This window comes from Tachypleus tridentatus, chromosome 2, assembly GCF_004210375.1.
Source record: "Tachypleus tridentatus isolate NWPU-2018 chromosome 2, ASM421037v1, whole genome shotgun sequence".
Classification (NCBI taxonomy): Eukaryota; Metazoa; Arthropoda; class Merostomata; order Xiphosura; family Limulidae; genus Tachypleus; species Tachypleus tridentatus.
This window is the reverse complement of record NC_134826.1, coordinates 142,580,991-142,606,591: the sequence shown is the minus strand read 5'-3', so window position 1 is coordinate 142,606,591 and position 25,601 is coordinate 142,580,991. Positions and strand designations below refer to the sequence as shown.

At 35.4% G+C, this 25,601-nt stretch overlaps 2 protein-coding genes across 2 annotated transcripts; both read right to left on the bottom strand.

Annotated features, from left to right (window-relative positions):
- Positions 1–1,092: 1,092 nt before the first annotated feature.
- LOC143245263 (uncharacterized) lies at positions 1,093–14,379 on the bottom strand. Its single transcript, XM_076491420.1, has 5 exons — positions 14,286–14,379; positions 8,244–8,279; positions 5,009–5,163; positions 3,716–3,806; positions 1,093–2,826 (listed from the first exon to the last, which is right to left on the bottom strand). Exons 3-5 carry the CDS (start codon positions 5,137–5,139, stop codon positions 2,131–2,133), a joined length of 918 nt encoding a protein of 305 aa, XP_076347535.1. The 5' UTR covers positions 5,140–5,163; positions 8,244–8,279; positions 14,286–14,379; the 3' UTR covers positions 1,093–2,130.
- Positions 14,380–14,652: 273 nt separating this feature from the next.
- On the bottom strand, positions 14,653–23,284 carry LOC143245264 (voltage-dependent calcium channel type A subunit alpha-1-like). The gene is made up of 6 exons (XM_076491421.1): positions 23,196–23,284; positions 19,167–19,317; positions 17,113–17,240; positions 16,867–16,963; positions 15,963–16,068; positions 14,653–14,706 (listed from the first exon to the last, which is right to left on the bottom strand). The coding sequence occupies exons 1-6, from the start codon at positions 23,246–23,248 to the stop codon at positions 14,663–14,665; spliced, it is 579 nt and encodes a 192-aa protein (XP_076347536.1). The 5' UTR covers positions 23,249–23,284; the 3' UTR covers positions 14,653–14,662.
- Between the last annotated feature and the right edge of the window lie 2,317 nt (positions 23,285–25,601).

The window sequence follows — 25,601 nt, the reverse complement described above, 5'->3', positions numbered from 1 at the left end:
CATTGAATGTGGTTATTGAAACTCTGTTGGAGAATTATGATTCAAAAATAAAAGATGATATTCTTTATAAAGTAAATAATTTACAATAAAGTTGAACAATTGTCCACACAATGCTGGAGTTAGCGAAAGACACAGAAAATTAGTTGTTTGAACAACTAAAAGACTGTTCGTATTTTTCTTTAGCACTAGATGAGTCAACAGATGTGAGTGACACTACACAGTTGATATTTTGGGTTCGATATGTAACTTCAGATCTTCAAGTGAGGGAATAAATGCTCGGCCTTTGTGGATTACGAGATCGAACATGTCAATATAATTGATATTTATGTGATGAGTAATTTAAGTTCAGTATACACTATCAACGTACTCGTATCGTAATGCGAGTATAAGAATCATGTTTGATGTCTTAAGGTGCATTTTACTCATTCCAATACTCCTATATTTGTATTGGAATTTCAACAATACGCAGCACTGGTGCTATTAAATTACCCTGGCGAATTACCCAGTCAGACTTAAAATATATCAAGAATAAAGGTGGAACTGAATTTAAATCTGTTTGTTTGTTTTGAATTTCGCGCAAAGCTACACGAGAGCTATCTGTGCTAGCCGTCCTTAATTTAGTAGTGTAAGACTAGAGGGAAGGCAGCTAGTCATCACCACCCACCACCAACTCTCGGGCTACTCTTTTACCAACGAATAGTGGGATTGACCGTCACATTATAACGCCCCCAACGGCTGAAAGGGCAAGCATATTTGGTGCGACGGGGATACGAACCCGCAACCCTAACATTGCGAGTCGAATGCCTTAACCCACCTGGCCTTACCAGATCAACTTATATTTGAATCAGCAGGTGTAACTTAGCAACAGGTGGCAAGTCAATGACAGATTGGACTTCGCCTTTATTTTTCAATGTAATAATATGCCTTTATATTGTTCTATTAAAACAGAAGTGTTTGTTAGAGTATTGTTGGTTTGTATCATTGTTTGTTACGTCATCTCATATTTTCCTTCTTTTCTTCAGTCCTTATCATTACATGGAAGTAGTCTGATGGTGCCAGGTTAACCTGGTGAAACGTCATAAAATAAAACCTCTCGTTTGCACATCTGTACGAATAACGTTGGATATTAAAGAACTGGATTTATTTCTGTGCAATGAACTCATCTGTAACATTCTGCTAACATTGTGAATTTCGTTTCATCGCCGAAACGTAAATTTCAGTGAAGGAAAAATGGGGTCACACTTGTAGCAACAGGCTAGTTTCGCCGAATTCACGGCTCCTCAGTGCTACTTGAAATAGCGAAGTACATACCAAAGTAGGCTTAACGTAATGGTGGTGTGCAAACAGTTTGTTATTGATGTATTATCTTTCAATCACTACTGAGTAGCTAACTTTATTTTTAGAATGTTTTTATTTTGTATAATGATATTCATTTGTGATATATGTATGTGTAAATATCCCATAATGCACTACGATGGATCATTTTAAGGCGTATTGGGAACCCGTAAAAACCTCCTACTGGTTGGGATACACGAATACCTCATTAAGGTTGAAATATGTATTGACAAATAATAAATATAAATTTTTTTGATAAGGGAGTAGAAAATTAGCTCCGCATAGAGGAACCATATGCATAAGGAATAGGGCAACTGTACCTCACCTTTCCAGAGATTTATCAATAAAGCCCACGTGTGACAACTTAGTACTTTGATAAGTTGAAGTAAACAACTAATGGAAAGTTTCCAGAAATTGTCTGCTTTGCACTAATTATTTCCAGGTTAAATCTCAAAGACTCTTATCTAACTCTAGCTCCTCACAAGTTGATCGTTTTGGAAACAAAGCTCTTGAATAACACAAAATAATGTTGACGAACTTACGTCATCAGTGTAAATCTAAACTTATATATACATTGCATAAATGTCTACTTTTTTTTTTCAGTAGTGTTCGATTGCTTTAAACGATTGATGATTGTCTGTTTGCAAATTTCTACATCACCCAAGTTCTCTAATTTTCTCAGATACTTCTCGAGAGTTTCATGATACCACAAGTTCAAAGTTACTCGGCTCTTACACAGGTAGACTTCCAAAGTTCTTCAGATGGATATTCCAAGAGCTGTCACTTCTTTCTTTTTCAAACATTCTCAGATTGGTTTGATGTCGGCTTTTCTCTCTTTGAACAAACCAAAGCAATATTTTCCAAGTCTGTAACTATGGATACAGATTTAACAGGTTTATCTCGTGTATAGGATACAGATTTAACAGGTTTATCTCGTGTATAGGATACAGATTTAACAGGTTTATCTCGTGTATAAAAATTCAAAAGTCGAGGAGGTTTCGTTTCGTGGTCCTTCAAGCAGGTGGACACGTGAGAATATTTCTGTTCAATTTCAGGATCATTAGTCCGTTCTATTTTCCCCTTGTTTTGATTAGTCTTAAGAGGACCCTGAATACCAGAACTCAAGTGGGGTAATAAGGTTAAAGGAATGGTTGGATGGGAGGATGCTTTACCAACAGTATGATTGAAACTTTCCATTTCACTTTCGTTCAAACTACATCTTTCCCTAGCACTGAAGTTAAGGGGTGTAGAAGACACGGATATAGGGCTTTTAGTAGACACTTGAGTTGTCGGTGGTTCCAAATTCGCTGGAGTTGCCTGGTATTTCGAGGTTGAACTTAAAGATGGAACCTGTACAGACGTACTACAGTCTTGTTTCATTGCAGACTTTCTTCGAGGTTCTTTCGGTGACACAGACAGAAATACTTTACCGAATACAGATCTACCGTGTGATGAAGAGCATCGTGGGTAAACAGTATCATCTGGCGCAATCTGGAAAACACAAGTCAATGACTATTCTGGCTATGAAATGAAGACAAAGTACTATGTTTTTGAACCACGTAATAAAGTGACAATAAAGATGAGTCCGGATCACCAGAAGGAATTCATAGATGAAGAATAATCATTGACACTTCAAATATCAAAAACCCACTCGTCGTTTCACCAAAACCCATCCATAAACCCATCCAAAATAAACAAGCTTCGAAAAGACAACAAACAACAGCGAAAAGAGGAAAAGATACTTAACCTAAATGAACAAAAAAAGGTTTAAGAGAACTGTTTTGTGTTTTCTTCACTAAGATCTAACTTCATAAGTTCATAATACCATACTTTTGAGCTTATATTCTGACAAGATTTTCCTCTGTTTCCTAGGGGATACCAGAGGATATGCAAAGCGTCGTTATCATTTTCTAACCATTCTGAACGTTCATCTTTGGCTTGTGCCATCTATCCTTTAAATCTACAGAAGAATCGAAGTATGAATGGATAATATCCATTGTTCTTTTGATAACGATGCACTTGCGAAGCTGAGCAAAGATAACGAATCTAAAATATTTTACAAACTAATTCCGTGCATCTTGATTACAAGTTTAGTTCGATTTTAAACAAATAACAAACAAACCACGATATAAATAACTTTCAGTAACTTTACACACGAAATCACAGATAACAAAAAAAAACACACCAAAGTCCTTTCCAATAAAGGTACATCATAAACAAGACCAACTATACCAACATGCAGCAGGACAATACAATATAAAATTTCATGCCCAACGATAATAAAGAATGCATGATCCAAAGTTACAGCATGCAAATAACTATCATCTCGGTTCATGCACAGAAATGTTACTTTTGTTACTGTATTCAGTTGAAACCAGACCTGCTCACTGGGTCTTCTAGTGCTTCCACGACGTAAGAACCCCAAGGAACGTTGCCAGCCTTTTTCAGACCCATTGACTCCTTTATCAATACTGAAATAATATTAATAACATTCATAAAATACAAAGTCTGATTGGAAACATTTTTAGGCCCAAATTACGTAAAACAGCACACGAACTTGCATTTACCAAACACGTTCAAATGGCTAATCTTTAAAGATTCATTAGGTAGCACTTTGGTTCAATGTTTATTTGTAAACAGTGACGTCATTACAAAAGATGCCCCTTGCCGCGCATAAAAAGTAATTAGGCCCTCCAGATTTATGCCCCTATTTATGATTCTACCTGACTGATATGACCAATTGAACAGAATAGTACAACTCACTCTTAACTTAAACAGTCAAGTTTTACGTCTCTCCCCTTGTCGGCAATTCTTAAGTTTCTCAAGCCGTTCGGACCCCTTTTGGGTTGGGTCTCCTTCGGGGAGGGTGCTTACGCCACTACTTTCACTCCTCTTAACAGAGACCCCCACGTGGTAGATATGGCTCGAAAAGTTCGGTAGTTCAGCCACAAATGAAAGCACTGAACGACTCTTACCAAGTCGGACTCCCCGTCACGAGAAAGCAATGAGTTCATCCATAGAACCATGAAAATCACCTGAACCTCACTAGTTTGTTAACCAAACTTCTTACGGTTCTTAGACGTTGTTGGCTCCTTATGGTATAAAAATTATGCAAAACGATAGTAATAAAAAACACTGTCACTATCGCAATTAATTAGAGTAATTACTGTGAGTTTATAAATAAAATGGACGATTTTAGTCTCTATTAGATCTTTACTGGAGATGTTGTAACAGTCAAAACGAACAACATGTATAAAGTTATACAGTGTGAGCGTCGCACGAATATGAAACGATTTAAAGAAGAACACGCGAATTTCGAAAAGTCTAAACATCGATAATAAAGGTTCAGTCTTGAATGAATGTATCTCTTCTCGAAATGTGTATAATACTCTATTTACGTACTATTTTCCCAAACTGACATCAATCAAATATTTCCAAGTGTAGGACCGTCATCTCGAAGGACGATATATCATTTTTAATCATGATTTCATTTGAAATTCTGGTAGCTTATTTTACGTTTTAAAATGTTCGAATACGTAACTGTTTATATCTATGTTCTATCCACCCTCTTAATACGCACTGTAATTCAAACACCGAAACAAATCACAGTTGCATTTCCGTAACGTATATTAGCAAAAGTTAAACTTAAGATATACAGAAACACCACTCATACCTTAGATTAGAATGTTGAAAGGAGTTCTGGCGAGATCGCGTCAGGTGTTTTTCGGCGTCATCATGGAGTTCGTTACCATGCAAATCTTCGTGGCTTGGGGCCCGTGAATTTGAATTGCGTACGGCGCCCATCAAACGCCGTAAAAGTGACGGGCGCTATAGGAAACCAACCCCAAAATAATTCAAAGACAAAGAAAAAACAGAAAGACTGTTGGGTAAATATTTTAGTTGCTAGATTTATGAAGACAATAACTAAAACTACCGAGCTTATGTCCAACTATAGGTTTTGGTGCTTGTAATCTTAAATATTCTACCCTAAAAGTTATTAAAACGAAAGACATTTTATAGTATTTAAGAACTATTTAATACTTTTAAGAACCCCAAGTTAACTACAGAATACTAGGAAAGTTATATATCGTATTGTATTTATAATATGTATTATAGCTATTCATTATTATGTTCGTATCTCCTCAGCCTTTCAGGTTTTAGCAAAAGACTAGAACCTACAATCCAGAGAAATAACTAAACCATTTCAACCTTCAATGTCGATGCATACCAACCTGGTTTAAAACATCTCTTCTATAATATTAGTAAATAATTCTACACAGTACCTACACTTAGGTATAAAGTATTTAAACAGAAGGGTAATCGCACTTTATAATAACCATGTTCCAGGTCTCGTGTAGACCTTGGAAATATTTCCTTTATTGTCCATCATGTTTAGTCTAATGGTCATGATTCTGCACTATTGGTGGACAATCCAACGTCTGTTGTCACCTGTTTCTGCAATGGCGGGTCGGCATTATCAGTTTTCAACCACACATCTCTTAACTTGCAGCTCCTGGACTGGACATCAGCTTCCAAAACGATTTTTAAGTAAAACGACGGCGCAGAAGTTCACTGGAGTTGTATACATAGGTTCTGTTGTCTAACATGGCTGCCGTAATTATAATTTATTCGACCTTTTTGTTTTCCTCACAAAAACACCCGTAACTTCTCGATGAGAAGTCCTCAAATCTGTGATTAGTCACCAAGAGATATGTCCAGCTTCTTGGGTCGGAAGGTTCTGTTTGGCTTAATATCTGTTGTGCAACGTTTTTCGCTTTCGTGAATAACTTTGAAGACTTCTTCCTTCATAGGTTTCGCCCTCTAGTTGTGTATGTTTTAAGATTCTCATCAAATGAATATTTCCTATAGGAATTTTTCATCCTTATAACCTCACAATCGGAATGATCGGAAATTCGCCATAAACAAAATATACAGATTTTAAACATATCGTCCGTGGAAGCATATCTCCCATCTGCAGTAAAACGCCACACTGTTAGCACGTAATAATTAGTCATAGAAAAGTGAGATTAAACTTCCGTATAATTGGTGAGAAAGGTGTAGAAACTTACAAATATAAACAATAAATAATTATGGATTTTCATTAAGATATAACATTCATACATACATGTTCATGCAAAGAAGCATAAATATTCTAGCATGCAGTATTATTTTGATTATAAAATCTCCCAATCATGCCGAACACTCGATTTTTCCTCATTAAAGTTATTTCAATCACAAGTTGACAGTTTGTGTAAGAGGATATGTTGTAGTGTAGCGTCCATTGTTCAGTGTGACATCACAGTGGAATTTCTCGTCAGGTAACGGAAAACCGAAAGTCGTTCGTTTGTTTTTGAATTTCGCGCAAAGCTACACGAGCACAATCTGCGCTAGCCGTCCCTAATTTAGCAGTGTAAGACTAGAGAGAAGGCAGCTAGTCATCACTACCCACCGCCAACTCTTGGGCTACTCTTTTACCAACGAATAGTGGGATTGACCCGACCATTACAACGCCCACGGCTGAACGGGCGAGCATGTTTTGGTGTGACTGGGATGAAAGTCACTTGAAGAAAAAAATGTTTCAGTTGCAGTTTTCTCATTTAACCTTAAAAACTTCATTTTCGCATGAAACCGGAAACTGTGAAATTTACGAACAGTGAAAAAAAAAAAAAAAATCAGTGAAAGGCATATAAGGCCTAAGGCCAGGACTCGGAAACCAAAGCAACAATAAGTCTTGTTTCATTTTAATCTGAAATTCAGTAAAAACATAAGACATAGAAAGCCGTAAGTTGTTAACCCCTGGTCTACGTTATGAACCCCAAAAAATACAGTAATTATGTTTACTTTATCAGTACTTTTTCCAGATATGTTGCCGTATAGAAACATGAACTGATTGTCTCATAATCCAATCAACAGAGTTGCATTATATAAGTAATTCGCTCGAAAACAGCACGCAGCGCCCGCGTTAATAAGTTCATACAACACTCAGTACTTTAAGAGGACTCGTAGAGATATTGAATATCTTTGGCACAAGAGATAATAACTTGTTAAACTAACAGTTGGTCCTCATTGCGATTAACTCTCGAAACGGAAATTATATTTTTGTACTCCATTACTAACATCCGAAGTCCATCTTCCGTGATATTAGTTAGCATTTGCGTTTTAAGTTCATGACGAAGCTACTCACCTATCTGTTGCTGTTCCTAATTTTGAATTACTGACCAGAGGGAAGGCAGCCAATCAACAGCGCGCTACCAGCCGCTATCCATGCTAAGGGATTGACTTCTACTCTTATAACACACATACAGCGCGAATCATTGTTTGTGGGATTTCACAGATCCTAAGTCGGCTCTACAGCTCCAAAATTCGCACAATCAACAACAATGCCCTCTCTCTTCGTACACGGAATTCTGGGAAAGTTACGTGCAACTGTTGCGACTATTAATATCTTACTAAGCCTCTTTGTGTTAGGACTAAAAAGACGTGAGAAGTGTTATTTACATTAAAAAAAAAGAATATAAATTCGTTCTTTATCGACTGATAGATTGTAGAAAGCGTGTTGTTTTTTAAATCATGTAATGCCAAGTGGAAGTACAAACCTGTTTGCTCAACACATGATATGTAGAAATGTGCTTAACTGAGTATTAAACATGATTTTTGTCAGGGATTGTACTTAAAATCAACTTGATGTTAGCTGCAAAGAGAAAAACAAATCGTATATACGTTCACTTATCTAGAATGCATGCAAGTTTAAAGGAAAAAAAATATCAAAAAACGTTAATACTGTAATTGGGGTTACGGTAAGGCGAGTTTGGAGAAAATCCTAAGATTCTAGCCTACCCTACACGTGTTTAAGACGAGTACAAACATGCAAACAATACAAGAACTAAAGGAAAGAGTATCTACACTACCGCTTCATCTGCAGTAGGAGAGGAAGGGTTGTCTTCCTGAAAACAGAGACAAATAGATACAAGTTGAAACTACCAAGCTTTAGTTCTTACAACACTACCAAGCGTGTAGATACAAAGTTTACTTATATTATGCATCTAAAACACACTGACACCATGTACTGTGGACAATATACATTATGAGCTAAACAAATAATTAGATAATTAACAAATTCACTGACAGTTTATATTCCTTTTTTTTAATTAAATTATATTCCTAAAAACATGTTAACATTAATTTAAAACAAATCATTTTTTTTACAATAAGACAGTTAGGTATGAATAGTGAAGATTACGCGTTTTCTAGCACCTGGCGTATTTTAACCAAGTACCTGTGAGACTGGGCAACAAAATATACACCTGAAATGTGATAAAATATCCACGAAAATCTGCTACATGTCCTGAAAACACCAGTTTCGCAAAACTTATTCCAACTTTTATTTAGTTTGGTTTGTTTAGAATTTCGCACCGAAGCTACTCGAGGGCTATCTGCGCTAGCCGTTCCTAATTTAGCAGTGTAAGACTAGAGGGAAGGCAGCTAGTCATCACCACCAACCGCCAACTCTTGGGCTACTCTTTTACCAACGAATAATGGGATTGACTGTAACATTATAACGACCCCACGGCTGAAAGGGCGAGCATGTTTGGTGTGACAGGGATTCGAACCCGCGATTCTCGGATTACGAGTCGAGTGCCTTAACCACCTGTACATGCCGAACCACTTTAATATTTAGTTCGTTGAGCGTCAGTACAACTGTCGAAACCGTAAAAAACTAAATAACGGATATCAAATTATAGCATAGTATGTGGTTTATAGAAAACCGTGAAGTGAAGGAAGATTCGGTTTAAAACTCATGATGTTTTAGCAAACACTTTTGTGTTGTTCATTTCTTAAGGAATGTGAAGTGTTATATTAACACAATATAGAGGTCATGTATAGTAAAGAATTGTTTTCTTTACCATCAAAGGTTAAAACTGTAAAGAGAACACGTGGCGTTAAACAGTTATACAATAATGTGTAATGAAGTTCATAACGTTACTCACATACTTAAATTAATGTAGGTTCCTACAGAGGTAATTAAACAGGAGTCAAAACTCCGGTAGCTCACAAGTCAAATGCTTGTAGTTAATAGGGAGGTAACACTTACACTTGTTACTGTTGTACGGGGAATTCTCTCTGCCTGTTTACAGTAATATAGTTTTAAGTCTACTAGTTTAGTTGTTTATTGAATTTTACTCAAAGCTACTTGAGGGATATCTCCGCTGGCAGTCCCTAAGTTTAAAATGGTACACTAGAGCAGTGATGGCGAACCTATAGCACCTGTGCCCAAGGTGGAATGCGAAAACATTTTGCTGGCACTCAGCATGCAGTGCCGCCTTTTGATTGTTTAAACCTTAACGTTAAACCATAAATAAATAAATATATATATATATATATAATGATTACCATTATTGTCAAATACAGGAGTGAATGATTTATTTCCGATCCGGGAGCAGTGAGAAACGTTCACAGGAGACGTCTCACGCCGTCTTGGTGTTTTGAATTTCTCGCAGACTCAGTGTACACATCAGTATTTGAATAATAATAAAGTAAACTGTTGGTATGGTCTTTTTTTGTTCTGTTGTTTGTGAGTGAATATTTAGTGATAATAACGACAAATATGTATTTATCTTCTTGCAGTAAATATATGAATTATATTGTTAAAATTATGTTATTTGGCGTGGCGTGCATATATTTTTGATGAGTTAGTTAATTATAGATTTATTCTTATATCAATGGCATAAATTTTCACCTGCTGTTTTGTTATGGCAGGTTAAATTATCATATTTATGTTCATTGTTGAGATTTACCCTGTTCAGCTTGTCAGAACGTCAGTTCAACCAGCAAGGAAACAAAAACGTTCAAATGGACAGAGCAGCAGCAGAGATTTTCAAGAATCGTGGACTGAAATACTTGGCATGACCATAAAGAGTGATAAAGCATTATACATATTATGTCCTGAAACAGTGGTGTGCAGGACTCCATTTGTAAAACGACATCATGAAACTGTTCATAAACGGCTTTACGATAAGAATGGGCAAGAATGAAAAAAAACGCATTTCTCGAGAAGTCAACAACAATAACACGCAGTGAAATGTTTTGATGAAGTCTGTTTCAGGTAGTTTCAACTTAGTTCATGCTAGTTTTGAGATTTCAAATATTATTGCTCAACATGGAAAACCACTTACTAATGGGGAGTATACTAAAGAATCATGGCTAGAATGTGTTTCCTTTCCAGAAAAAGGAAAAACTCGGTACATTAAGGAATTGCCAGTGAGTAGAAACACAGTAAAAGACAGGATACTACAGATGGAAACAAACATATCAGAACAGCTAACAAACTGATACTGGTTCATGTAAAGTCCTTTCCATATGTCTTGATGACAGCACTGATGTTACATCATCAGCTAGGTTAGCCATCCATCATTACATAGGGAGGTAAAACCTGTGAAGAACTGATTAATTTGGTAACGTTACATGAACATACCACAGGGCTCAAATATGTAAGGCTGGTAACGAATTATCCAGTCGACAGGTTGACCTTTCAAACAATAGTTTCCCGTGACAACTGATGGTCCACCCAGCATGATTGGTGAAGTGAAGCAGATTTTGTAAAAATATTTGAAAATATGTTGGACATCCACTGGTAGGCTTTCATTGTGTTATACATAGGAGGTGGACATCCACTGGTAGGCTTTCATTGTGTTATACATAGGAGGTGGACATCCACTGGTAGGCTTTCATTGTGTTATACATAGGAGGTGGACATCAACTGGTAGGCTTTCATTGTGTTATACATAGGAGGTGGACATCCACTGGTAGGCTTTCATTGTGTTATACATAGGAGGTGGACATCCACTGCTAGGCTTTCATTGTGTTATACATAGGAGGCTTTATGTGTAAAACTGACCATAAGGAGTTTGAAAGAGTGATGAATATTGTAACCAAGGTATTCAATATTATTTCTGTACATTCTTTGAAAAAAAAAACAAGTTCAGAATTTACTAAGAGAAACGAATTCGTTGCATGCAGAACTACTTATGTACGACAATGCTCATTGGCTAAGTAAAGTTCTATCCTTAAACGATTTGTTGAGTGATTGGATGAAATTCGTCTGTTTTTGTCAAATGAAAAATTTACTTGTCAAGAACTACCTGATGTATGAATTTGTAAACTGATGTTTCTTAATGATTTCTCCTCACATTTAAATGACTTGAACACCAAACTGTAGGGATCTGGCAAAACACTCGATGTTATGTTTGATAACATAAAGGTTTTGAAATCAACTGAACATTTGTAAATGTTTACAATGGCACTTCTAAATATTTCCCAAACCTAAAAAAAACACATCAAATTTGAAATTCATCGGAAAATATACATTAAGAGCTGGTAAATGTAGTTTTCAAGCACCATTAGTTTAACGTTTGAAGAATTTTCTTTTAGATTTATTAAGTTCAGGTTATTTGAAGAAACTACAAAATTCACAGACAGTGTAACTTGGAATCTAGAAATGTTACAACTGATTAATTTACAAAGCAGTTCAATTCTGAGGCAAAATTTGTTGACTTGAGAGCTGAACTATAAAATATTGAGAGACTAGAATAACGCAGAAAATGAGTTTCTGAAACTCTGGAATTGTATTTTGACTGTTGACTGTCTTAAAAGTATCACAATGACAGTGTTAACAGAATTTTCATGAACACATTTATGTCAGTCGTTATTTTCAGTGATGAACTTTGTAATTATAGGAACAGACTTGTTGATGAAACTAGTGCTGTATGTATAGTTCTCAAAGCAACCAATTACAAGCCTGATACAAAATATACGTCATCGTTCATGTAAAATCAAAAGTTTCACTAAGAGTAAAATATTTATTTCACTAAATGATTTATGTTAATAGTAAAACAATAAACATAAATAAGCAAGAAGACTCCTTATTTTTCCTTAAAAAAGTCCATTATTGTTGTTACTAATTCATTAATTTGTTGTGAATTACTATAGTTATTAACAACATGCAACTCCTAAAGCTGTTTCATTTAAAATGATTCAGAATAATAATAAATAATAACCTGCTGCTTAAAGTTACTATAGCCATGCGAGAGAATACTTTAGAATGTTATCTACAGTTTGGGCACACACACTCTCAAAAAGGTTCGCCATCCCTACACTAGAGGGAAAGCAGATAACCAACACCACCAACTGTTAAACTCTTGCGCTACACTTTACTAACGAGAAATGGGATTGAATGTCATATTACAACGCCCACACAGCTGACAGGCCGATGGAATTCCAGTTCACGACTCGCTCCTTACATCAGGCCTTGTTAGGTTTGTGCCTGAATGTACCGATTTGGAAGGAAGACAATGTAATCTTTACATACAAGATTCTTATTCTGCAATACAGAAATGCAAGCTGGCTGGTTCCGCTTGTCTTCCAACTAATTGATTTTAATAGCCAAAATTGAACTAACAGTAGCGCAGGTTTTATTTAATCACGAGATAATAAAAACCTTCACGTCAACAGTTGTGGTAACAATCGAGCTAGATTGTAGATTTTATTAACACATTTCTTCTTAATCTGTCCACGCATCTAATGTGATTTGTAATAACAAATATTAATTAGGCTTACTGGTTGGTGTTCTGAGCTTCGTCAACTTACGACGTTCGACTTATAAAACAAGATCTAGCTAACTGGTGTAAGATCACACTGCTGTAAAAACAAACAAAGTTCATCTTAAACTTAACCCGTGGTTGCAATAAAAAGTGTTTGTGTTTATTCAAATAGTTTAGCCTAACAACGCACAGTGAGTGTTTTCGGTGACAACCTATTGTTTGTTTGTTTGTTTTTTTAATTTCGCGCAAAGCTACACAAAGTCTATCTGCGCTAGCCGTCCCTAATTTTGCAGTGTAAGACTAGAGAGAAGGCAGCTAGTCATCACCACCCACCGCCAACTCTTGAGCTACTCTTTTACCAACGAATAGTGGGATTGCCCGTCACATTATAACGTCCCCACGGCTGAAAGGACCCGCGACCCTGAGATTGCGGGTCGAGCGCTTAAACACCTGGCCGTGCCAGGTCGTGACAACTTGTAAAATGAGCATTATCGTGAAACTGGATTTGGCAAGACACCAGACCATAGATAAAGCAAGAACAAAAAAAATCCAGTATAAAAATTCATTTGCTACTGAAACTATTTCTTCGTGTTTGTGTTTTTTCGTTGTCGCAAAGACACTTCGGGTTATCTGCTGTGTCCAACGAGGGGATTCGAACCCTTGATTTTAGCGTCGTAAGTCCGAACACTTACAGCTGTTCTCCCGGCGGACGAACAATTCTTTTATGATGAAATTTTGGTCATTAGAACTTTATACAGTAATTTGTTTAGACAGTTAGATGTAGAGGAAAACTAATAAAATACTGACGAAGTATAGAAGTTATGTTAGAAACATAATGGAAGCAAATTAATGTGATAGTGTTATTGCTACTGTCAAATTGATTACTGTTTCACCTTCTACTCACCATTTAGAACATTTGTGGTTATACACTTGTATAAGGCCCGGCATGGCCAGGTGGGTTAAGGCGTTTGACTCGTAATCCGAGAATCGCGGGTTCGAAACCCGTCGCACCAAATATGCTCGCCCTTTCAGCTGTAGGGGCGTTATTATGTGATGGTCAATCTCACTATTCGTTGGTAAAAAAGAGAAGCTCAAGGGTTGGCGGTGAGTGGTGATGACTAGCTGCCTTCCCTCTAGTCTTACACTCCCTAAATTAGGGACGGTTAGCACAAGTAGCCCTCGAGTAACTTCGTGCGAAATTCAAAAAACAAACACTTGTATAAAGAAGAGCTAACACAAACATTACCACTTCGAAGTTTGGTTGTTTTTTGGATACGGAAGCCTTTTACTAAAACTATTAATCAGAAGATTTATACATATCGTGACTTTTACTCTTATAACACACATACTTACTGCCAAGCTGCCTGCAGTAGGAATCTGGCCAAACCGTGAGGACTTCCAGTTTTCTAGTATCAAAAGAGCCGCATAAACTTTACCAACAGTGAGCGAACCCCTCGCGGAGTTCTATTGGAGAAATAAAAAATATTTTCTGATTTCGTAATAATAAATATTTGAACTTGACAACATGACAGAAAAAAACAAATAATCTCATTTTAACAAGACTTACATAATTCAAGAAACATTAATTCAGACATTTAGTGAGACAGTATATCCAAACTGATTTTTATTGAATACTGAACATTGTTACTTTATAAGCTGTATACTAAGTACCGTCTTCTGGTGGTATTATTTTATCCAGCAGTTTTTAGCTTGCAGTGGCCACAGTTTCTTTATGGTTTTCGAAGTTCCCTGTCAGCCTGATCCATTTCCTCGGCTAAACAGAATATGTAAAGCATTGAAAAGTATGACCGATATATATGTACACTCAACTAATGCAGTACATTAATTCTTCATTATAAATTAAAATCAGCGACATAAAACAACAGTGAACTTTATATAAACTAGAAACAATATAAAATATTTTAATAAATTCTGATTTATATATACTAGGTGGAGTACCCGACCCTTGGACGGAAGTTGTGTAAATTCATAATGGATTATTTATCCTAGGACATAAAGCTGCTCCATTATATGTGATTGTGAAAAAAAATCAACCATAAAAAACAGCAAAACACGGATAATTTTATAAGCTGTACGTATCTTCCGTGGGACCCAATGAACATCCATACCAAATTTGGTGAAATATCCTTTTACAGCGGGGAGTGGTAAGAAAACAAAACGCCCATTAAAAATCGCAAAACGTAAAACTCCAAACTGAAAAAATAGTACGTATCTCCGAATGAACCACATGAACCAGTTTGGGTGAAGATCAATCCAAACCCTGCGATGTAGATACATGGTTATACAATAAAGGGTACTATTATATTTATTTATATAAGAAAACATTACGTTACATTCTTAGAACTCTAGTTTTTGCTTTAGACCTGTCTTAATATCCCGCACCTCCATCTAGCGAACATTTAAATAACAACATTAATAATATTCGAATCGAGAAAAATAAAGTTCTCCGTGACGGGAAACAGACGCGAAACCAGAAAATCGTGACCCCTATTGCAAATCTACGTACACCTAGCACAGAAATTTAGCGAAGTTGGGTGTTGCACATCACGTGATAAAAAGTTTTTTCCAGTATCATATAAGCAAGAGTTCAATTATATGATACATCTGTTCGTGTGCGTTTGTTTATGACTTTCATGTATACATATTCACTTCGTATTCCTACAGTTCACTGATGTTTCAAATATATATCGCTTACCAGTATTTTATAGTCGAAGTTTGTTCTGTATCATGCCACAGGTAGTTACAATGACTGACATGAATCGAAACAGCGGTTCACTATTCAATACAAAAAACATCTATTCGGAATTAATTATATACAATTATTTCCGAGCTTTCTGAATTATTGGATCCTACGACATCTTCCTAATGAAGTGCACTCTGTAGCGACTGGTCCTCAGGTAATTAAATTACATCAGCTTCAAATAACCTACGTCAAATAAGTTTTGTCCGAGGACGTCCAGTATATTAACTACATGAACCTGTAGTTAAACTGTACAGTTACTGACATACCTGGTCTCATCTTGATGCTTAGGTTTTCTCGTATTAAAGCGAAGAGGGTTGTGGTAAAATTCACTTTACCTTCTTCTGATGCTGGCATATTCATGCGGATTAGTTTCTAAAAGTACAAAAAAGAGAAACAACATTTAACACTGAGTGGAAGTTGTTTGGAAAATGATAAAACTATACATTATTGCGTGTAACAGTATCAGTTTGTTTTGAATTTCGCAGAAAACTACTCGAGGGCTATCTGTGCTAGACGTCCCTAATTTAGCAATGTAAGACTAAAGGGAAGGCAGCTAGTCATCACCACCCACCGCCAACTCTTGGGCTACTCTTTTACTAACGAATAGCGGGATTGACCGTCACATTATAACGCCCCCCACAGCTGAAAGGGCGAGCATGTTTGGTGCGACCTGGATTCGAACCCGCGACCCTCGGATTACGGGCTTGGCCATGCCAGAACTACGTGTTTAGTTTCGGACAAGCTAGAAACAGAACAAACTTTTAAAAATTAATTATTATTTACGTTTCGGTGATATTAACCGTCCAACACAAATAGAACAGAAATTCCACGCAGCAATTGAAGTTCATATATTATTCAAAAAATATGTTAACTAAGAATTAAATACATTACACTAACACCAACAATCATACCTTGGTTATGGAAAAACACAAAACAATGCTTTTCTTATTGTATCAGTTTATGTTATTATTACTTATGTAGATCCTCCGTGCACTCTACCCCACCACCCTCATCAGTGGCTGAATGTGAAGTCTGAGAGCTTATAATGCCAGAAACAGGGTTTCCATACCCGAGGTAGGTAGCGCACACATAGCATTCTATGACTCTTGTTTATGACTCAGATCCGAATGGATATTTATCTGATTCATTACCTCTCGAAATGAACCTTACCTTGTAAGCTAGTCTGTAAGGGCACTTGTTCCCGAACCCTAAAGGCGGGTCCATGTTCCTTAACATATCGTACATCTCCGTATAATGTATGTATCCGCTGTAAGAAATAAACAATTAAAATGTAACTTATGGGTTAAAATACATGATCAAACATTTACGTTTCATCGATAGTTTAACTTATTTTACATATTTTTGCGTCACTATGTTTAAATATCAATTTTCCTTTGCGTCACTGCTGAAACTCACGTGGCATTAGGATCGTACTCTGCCCAAACGCGGATGAATTCATCGAGGTGATGAGCTCCCAAGATGGAGGAATCTCGTGTCAGGTAATCAAAGTTGTCCATAATGACGGCAACGAAAAGGTTCAGCATCTGTAACAAAACAGAGACGAACTGTTGTAGTCAACAGGAACCATTAAAACATCAAACCTTGTTGTCTGACTGAAGCTACATAATATCTTTATCATAAATATACATTGTGTTATTGGTTCACTAAATGTTTGACCGAAGGTGTTCCTTTTCAAAGATAGATAAAACTATTTTTTTTTTCTAACTTCAGAAGTTCATGTGTCATGCTGCGTTGGAATCTATACAGTGCGTAATTGTTGTCGTGAGTCATGACACGCGCATGTTTTACAGACGTCACGACAATACAAACTGCAACGCTTATGTGGTTTTACTTTATTGTCTACTGACATACAACACACTATTGTATAATGGTGACAATGTACTTAAAACAGGTGATCTCTATCCTCAAGCAGCCTTCGGCCCCCGTTCGGAGAAGTGACGTCATCACATAATTAATATACATGGTACTGATGCATAATACATAGAATGATTCGTTGAAAGCGCGACTTGTATTGTACTTTATTAAACATGTACTTGACACCAGTTTGTAAGTTTAAACTGCATTACACAACTCATTCGGTGGGAAAAAGATCGTATATGAATTATTATGATAAAATATATTAACTGAAAAAAATCACAAGTGTGTTATATTTGTATATATCTGTGCTCTGTATGTTTATCCGTTGTGTGTACACAATATAACTTTAAAACCTTAAAGATCGACTGAATTTACATTAGTGAGAGCTACGTGATTTAGATATGATATAAATTTGTTAATGACGTGAAATCTCATGAGATTTTCTTGGGTTTATGGCCGAAAATGTTGACTGACAGGGGAGTAGATCCTGGGATGGATGGGGTATACGTCCCCCTTCATTTTAGGTGGGGGTAAGGTGCATACAATTATCCCCACAGTTTGATCTGTTGAATTGTTTTATTGCATCACAGGCCTACAAATTGTGTGTTTGTTCTTGTGATTCTCGTATTCTTACCAATCAAATTACATAAATTAGGCCTAGATGTAGGCTTTTTCAGGAGCCGAAATATACATCTTTAATTTAGGCGTGCTTCTAAGCTTTTCGATCTAAGCGATAGTTCGTAAGTATCAGTCAGTAGGCCTAAGTATACATACAAGTATCGTAGCAACAAGATAACTCTGTGACTGCACGTTTACAGCTTTCAGGCTCACGTAATCAGAGATTACCAACTTGCAAATTGAACAGTCGACATAAGTGGTTACAAAAATCATTCCCACCATCGGGTGTAAAAAATCTACGTCCCTGTTGACTGACATTGAACAAAAGATCAGATACGATGCAATCATTATAACTTTCTCTGTATGTGAAGAATGTGTACGTGATGTAGTTATGCATGACGTATAAGTTTGTGTGTATGTATGACAAGTTAGACATATTAATGATATATTATACTGGTGTGTATATACGCTGGAGTATAAAGCTATGACTTATTAACACTTGTTACCATCGGGTAACTTTGTATTTTTCGTTATATACTTTTGTAATAAAGTGCTTACCAATGTAGATGTGAGACGCACGACATTTTTTTTAAAAACACATCGAATATAGTTCATAGTAACACAAGTGTGGAACCCTCAACACAATGTTGCTAGTAAGTATCACAACCATAAGGCTAAATGAAAAGAATAGACTAGGCTAAAGGAAAATAGACTAGGTTAAATGGGAAGAACGGACAAGGCTAAATAGTAAACTAGGTTATAATAGACTAGGCTAAATGGGACCAATAGACTAGGCTAAACAGAAATAAAAAACAAGGCTAAATTGGACCAATAGACTAGGTTAAACAGGAACAATAAACTAGGCTAAACTAAAATAATAGAATAGGCTAAATGGGACGAATAGACTGAGCTAAAGAAAATAATAGATTAGGCTAAACTTAAAGAACAGACTAGTGTAAACTGGAACGACTTACCAGAAATGAACAAAAAAAGATAAAACTGACAAAGTAGGTGTAAGCCACGTTGCTTCCGCACTCGTCACGTGACTTATTTGACCGGATATCGCAGGGTCGACCTTTGACACAGGACAACATGATGGCTTGCCAATTCTCTCCTGTTGCACACCTATTGTTTTACACGAGGGAAGGAGTTTGTTAGTTAAGAAGTAACATGAGAGAAAGAGTTTTACAGAATAAACTTACAACATTACTCTCAAATAAATCCATTCAAATGTTTTTGAAATATTTTATTACAATAAACCCTTTGGAAAACCGACGACAAACGAATTTCCTTCCGACTCACTTATACGAGTAATATCATACGTGATTGAAACCTAATTCAATTATTGCGTATAAATTAGAATTGGAAAACAATCCCAATTTATAGAACTGTTTTTAAATCTCTCAATAAGAGTTAGGTCTACGGACTGTATCACAATGAACAACTGTAGGCATTTACCTATTTCAGTACCTGAGAAAAACTACCATAATGTTGGGGTAAAGTAACTTATTCTCTATTCAAAATACACATAAACTTCTAGAGGCGAATTGATTTTCATCAAATTTCAAGTCGAGCTATTCTGTAATTCTCGTTCTGCAAGCTCGGATTTCTCCCTAAATAATTATTTTCTCCAAATGTATCATTGTATTTTATGAAGTTTTACAATATAATAATTATTTTCTCCAAATGTATCATTGTATTTTATGAAGTTTTATAATATAATAATTATTTTCTCCAAATGTATCATTGTATTTTATGAAGTTTCATAATACAATAATTATTTTCTCCAAATGTTCATTGTATTTTATGAAGTTTTATAATATAATAATTATTTTCTCCAAATGTATCACTGTATTTTATGAAGTTTTATAATACAATAATTATTTTCTCCAAATGTTCATTGTATTTTATGAAGTTTTATAATACAATAATTACTTTCTCCAAATGTTCATTGTATTTTATGAAGTTTTATAATACAATAATTATTTTCTCCAAATGTTCATTGTATTTTATGAAGTTTTATAATACAATAATTATTTTCTCCAAATGTTCATTGTATTTTATGAAGTTTTATAATACAATAATTATTTTCTCCAAATGTTCATTGTATTTTATGAAGTTTTATAATACAATAATTATTTTCTCCAAATGTTCATTGTATTTTATGAAGTTTTATAATACAATAATTATTTTCTCCAAATGTATCATTGTATTTTATGAAGTTTTATTTTTATTTTCTCCAAATAACATTCAGTTTAAAAAATCAGTTAAAACTCAATAATATTACTAAAATGTTTCTTACCTTAATTATTTAACAATCTACAGAGGAAGGTTAAAAAAAATTATAAATATAATAGAAAATAATGACCAGCACAGTGTTGAACCCGGATCTTTCTGGGGAGGGTTGTATGCGTTAAATTGGGATAATTAATTAAAATTATAATTCGACAAAACGGAAGCCACAGAAGGGGGTGATTTTTTGAAAAAAAAAGGATCACTGATTAAGTTACGTTCTTAACAACATTACGTATGTTCATGTCTATTCAGTGTTGAAACAGACTTCTCTGAATGTACTGTAGGAAACAAAGCTAAATATGTTAGCACTAATGATTCGATTATCAAATAAAATAAATAAATAATTATCCTGCTTGTATAAACCATGTATGAAACAACTCATTTTAAGCATACGAAGCTTTTTATCTCTGTGTCCGAAGTGCGATAGACTGGATCCGGAGTACGATATTTGTTGATAATAAACACAAGGTCTTCCCACAGTAGCATAGTGGACTTGTATCATTAGAAACTGGGTTTCGATACCTATTGTGAGTAGAACAAAGATAGCTCTTTGTCTAGTTCTGTGCTACAAACAAACAACGATAAATTAGCTGCTGCAGGTCTCAGAACCCTCTTGAACGGTCACACTGAGAGGTCTCTCAACTTGATGACAACAGTAACTGATACCAAAACTATTTGACTTTAAAGGTAGCTATTTACTGCCTCTCGCTGACCCAATGTTAAACAAGAGAGCTTATAAGGCTAAAATGGGAGGTTCGAACTCCACTGTGGAGATAGTAATGACAGCCCATCACACAGCTTTGTGTTTACGAACAAACAAATACTACATTAGTTAGCCTACTGTGTTGCTTTGCGCTTAAGATCAAAATAAACAACCTATTAATATTCATGTTTTAAACAAATGCGGTGTACATATTCTGTATTACGATCATTATGTAGTGTATCAGATTCAAATTGGCGCTGTTTGTCCGAACTCGTACAAAGGTCCATATGTGAGATTATATACATATATAATATCTAATTTTGCGCCTAAGGTCTCGTCTGATGTCATCATGTATTAAGTCGTATAGGCCCACATGTAAGATACATCACAGTGAAACTTGCCCAACGCTCCCCTCTTCTCCGCCGCAGTCGTAAGTCATCATAGAGTTAAAAACATTACTGTTCTATTGGCAAGAAGTTTGTTACTGTTGAAAAGGAAACATTCTGTTGTAATGTTTCCCTTTTACTTTGTTTACTTCAATAAAAGTCCCTATGCTGTGTATAACAAATTTGTATAAGATAGAATTAATCAACGTATCAGTGCTACACAAATCTGGGATCGTTCAGTGTACCATGAAGGGACCACCGATGAAGTATGCGAATGCTATGTAAATTCATAACCACCTGTAAGTGTTAGTTACATTAACCGTTTCGGTATAAAACTACCCGGTTTACATTTAGCATACACGAGACTTCACTTCTTGGAAAAAGAAACGCAATCTGTGCTACAGTGCCCAAAGTTTAAGTCGCGCATATAAGTGCAACCACAAGCGACCTTACAGTGGCTGGTGATTTCAAATGAAAAAAAAAAACTCAGTTATTTTCAAGATACGTAAAGGCAGGTGCAATGACGTGAAGGAATATTAGAATATTTTATGTTGCTAGAGTTCCTCAGTTAATAAAAACAAAGATAACAGAACATAAGTACTGTTTGATTTCCTGTAGTTAAAGAAACCAGTAAGTAATGGCCCATTCACAAACATTGTATCAAAGCCTTAAGAAAAGTGTTTGCTGTGTGAAATGGGAGATAGCAGTACAAAACTAACTGGTTAATACAACAGCAATGATCAACTCAAATAGGTAATTGTTTGAAATTGGCATGATAAGTACTAGGTAATTTCGATTAGATAAAATGAGGAAAATAATTATATATATATATAATAAAATTATATAGGGAAATAAATACGCAAAATTTACAAATTATTTAAAAGTCGCAGTAATAATGAAAACGTATATATGATTGGTTAAACATAACAATAAAGATAAAAAAGATGTGTTATTGGTTAAAAGCAACAATAAAGCTGAAGGTAGACGTCTGATTGGTTACAGAATAAAACACAGCTGAAAGTAGACGTATGATTGGTTACAGAATAAAACACAGTAACGTAAGTATGAAAATGTATGTAGCTGCTTAAAAATACTAGGAATATGTGATATTACAACACCAGGAGCGTTGCACTAAAACACAAACTATAAGTAACAAGTTTTTTTTTTAAAAAAGAGGGGCTATCATTAGGTCATTTATTTTTAAAATTAAAATGTTTCCTATACACCAATGTGCACTATAGAAATTAAGTGATTGTTTAAAATGTTAATAACAGTATAAAAGTAGAAAGTTAATTTTCACTGTTGTAATTATCGGTGGATGTCCAGTTTGGGTGAAACAAGCACAGTAACGAAAACGAGCCCAAACATCACAGTAGACGCACGATATGCGTGCCATTAAACACATCGAAGCTGAAATTTCTAAGTCGTGAAACAAAATAAACAGAAAAGTGAAGACGAACTGATGGCTTCTGCAAGTAGTTTAACCACACGCACATAAACAGGACCATGAATAAAAAAAACAATGAGACTCATTCGAAGACGCGCATTTACAATAATTATCACGCTTTCCCACACAGACAAACAAACACAGATATAATGCTTATCAATTCGGAACTTGCCTGAATAACAGCATAAGTCCTTGAAAGAAGTTGCGGAAGTTATTGTGACGCATAACGGCTGTTTCGGGGTTGAGAGCAACATTACCAAAGACCTAGGTTGAGGAAGGGATGTATTGGAGACATCTATTAGTAAACACCACTATTCTAGAAGGTCCAATAATCTACAGTTAGGACTACTTTGTCTAAATCTAAAATACTGAAGACAGGTAGGAATTCCTCTATCTACCACTAAACAGTTGTACTACGAGAGAGAAAATAGTGCAAGTAAACAGAATCCAAGCAGCGGAAAGGAAGAAAAAAAAATGAGTTACCTACCACTAAACAGCTGTACTACAAGAGAGAAAACAGTGCAAGAAAACAGAATCCAAGCAGCGGGAAGGGAAGAAAAAAAATAGATATGAGTTCAGGGAAAAACAAAGGGAATTATTTCGTGACTAATAAATAAAAACAGTGAGTAACACAATATAATTAAACAGGTTCATTTTACTTCCTAGTTACATCTTCCTACATGCCACAACGGAGTGAAACTAGTGATCGGCACTATATAACATGGAAAGAGCCCTAAATGTTTTTTTCTTTTATTTTTTATTATACGTGTAGAGTCGGTAGACTGAGAAAGAAGGTCATTGGCTGGAACTTCTGTTAGTTTAGAAAAACAACAACAAAGGTAACTTGTGTAAAACATAACGTCTATTGACAGCTTCTTTATTGATGTGTTTGTTATTCTAGATAACAGTGGATACTTATATATCAAAGTCTCTGAACGTATTGTTATAAGGAATACTTTGGAACGATGTTTTTCATGTTTCATAAAAGAAACGTTATTTTGACGACAGCCACAAGAAATAATCTCGCAAATAAGATTCGGGTTTTCTTTTCTTTCCAGAGAGGTATTTTGGTTTTTGAATTTCGCGCGAAGCTACACGAGGGCTATCTGCGCTAGCCGTCCCTAATTTTGCAGTGTAAGACTAGAGGGAAGGCAGCTAGTCATCACCACCCACCGCCAATTGTTGGGCTAACTCTTTTACCAACGAATAGTGGGATTGACCGTAATTTTATAACGCCCCCAAGGCTGAAAGGGCAAGCATGTTTGGTGTGACGGGGACTCGAACCCGCCACCCTCGGATTACGAGTCGAACTTTCCAAAGAGAAGATTATGTTTTGATAACACGAGTTTTAATTTCGAGAAAAACAAAAGTCACATACATGACTGAAACAAATCCCAAGAACCTATATGTCATCGGGACCTCGCATTGTTTTCCATGTTGAAACAAAACACGTGTGACTTGAAAATCTTAACCATACATTTATTGTCGGGTCCTGATCTACAATAGCCAAGGTTTGCTTAAGCATGTGATTCAATCAGTCACAGCCAATATTTATTTATAAATGATATATATGGAAGTTCTGTTTACAATCTTCATTGGCAGAAAAAATACATACAAACGTTAGTGTTCGGATAATATCTCTTTGCAGTAATTACATTTTACGAGATGTTTGATATTAAGGAAATATTTTGTGTTAATATCATGTATTTGTTTTTTTTTTAAATATTTGCACACTTCAACAATAACAACAACAAGAAAGCACCTAGTGCAACTTTCTGTTAACCATTTTTTTCTGACATAGAATGATAATTAATATTAAAAGGTTCAAATTCCCTAAACGCTAAACAACTGTGATATGGTCTAATGGTCTTTATGGTTGTTTCTGTAGAGAAGCCTTGAAAAGTTGTGTCCTCACGTGCAACCTTTAAACAGTATCTGTTTACACGTTTAGACATTGTTATATTTACATTTAGTTTGAATTTGATAATCTAAAGTGTGCACTAATTTTATCGTGAAGCCTAATTCAATTATGTCTCAGTAACAAAATTAGTTTTATCAAATATTCAAGAATCTCTCAATCCTGATTTAAATTTAAATCGGCGATTTTTTTTCAATGAATTTCCAAGTCAAAGCTTACTGTGTTTCAAAATCCGTAACAACAATATCTACCACCCGTTTCGCGATCTAATTTCGCGTTTTTTACCAATACGAACATATTATATTATCTGTTTTTCAGTTTCTACCCAGGTCACGTCACCTTCCTTGCATTTCAAAGACGACGAAAATATCGGTAATTCTCAGTAACTGATAGAAAAACAAGCAGAACACACGTTTAACCAATCATAATTTCGGTTGGGAATAAATAAGCCTTAGTAATATCCAGTACATACCTATAACTTTACATTTAACTCAACTGTTATCGCTTTTCCAACGAGACAAGTTTTCTGATAATTTATTTAAAATCTCTAACGTAAGATTTCAAATGTTTTGTGGACATAATAAAGTTTTTTCCACAATCGTATACCACACAGCTGTTTTTCAATGTTGTTAAAATTTTGTCATGTTTAAGATATTTACA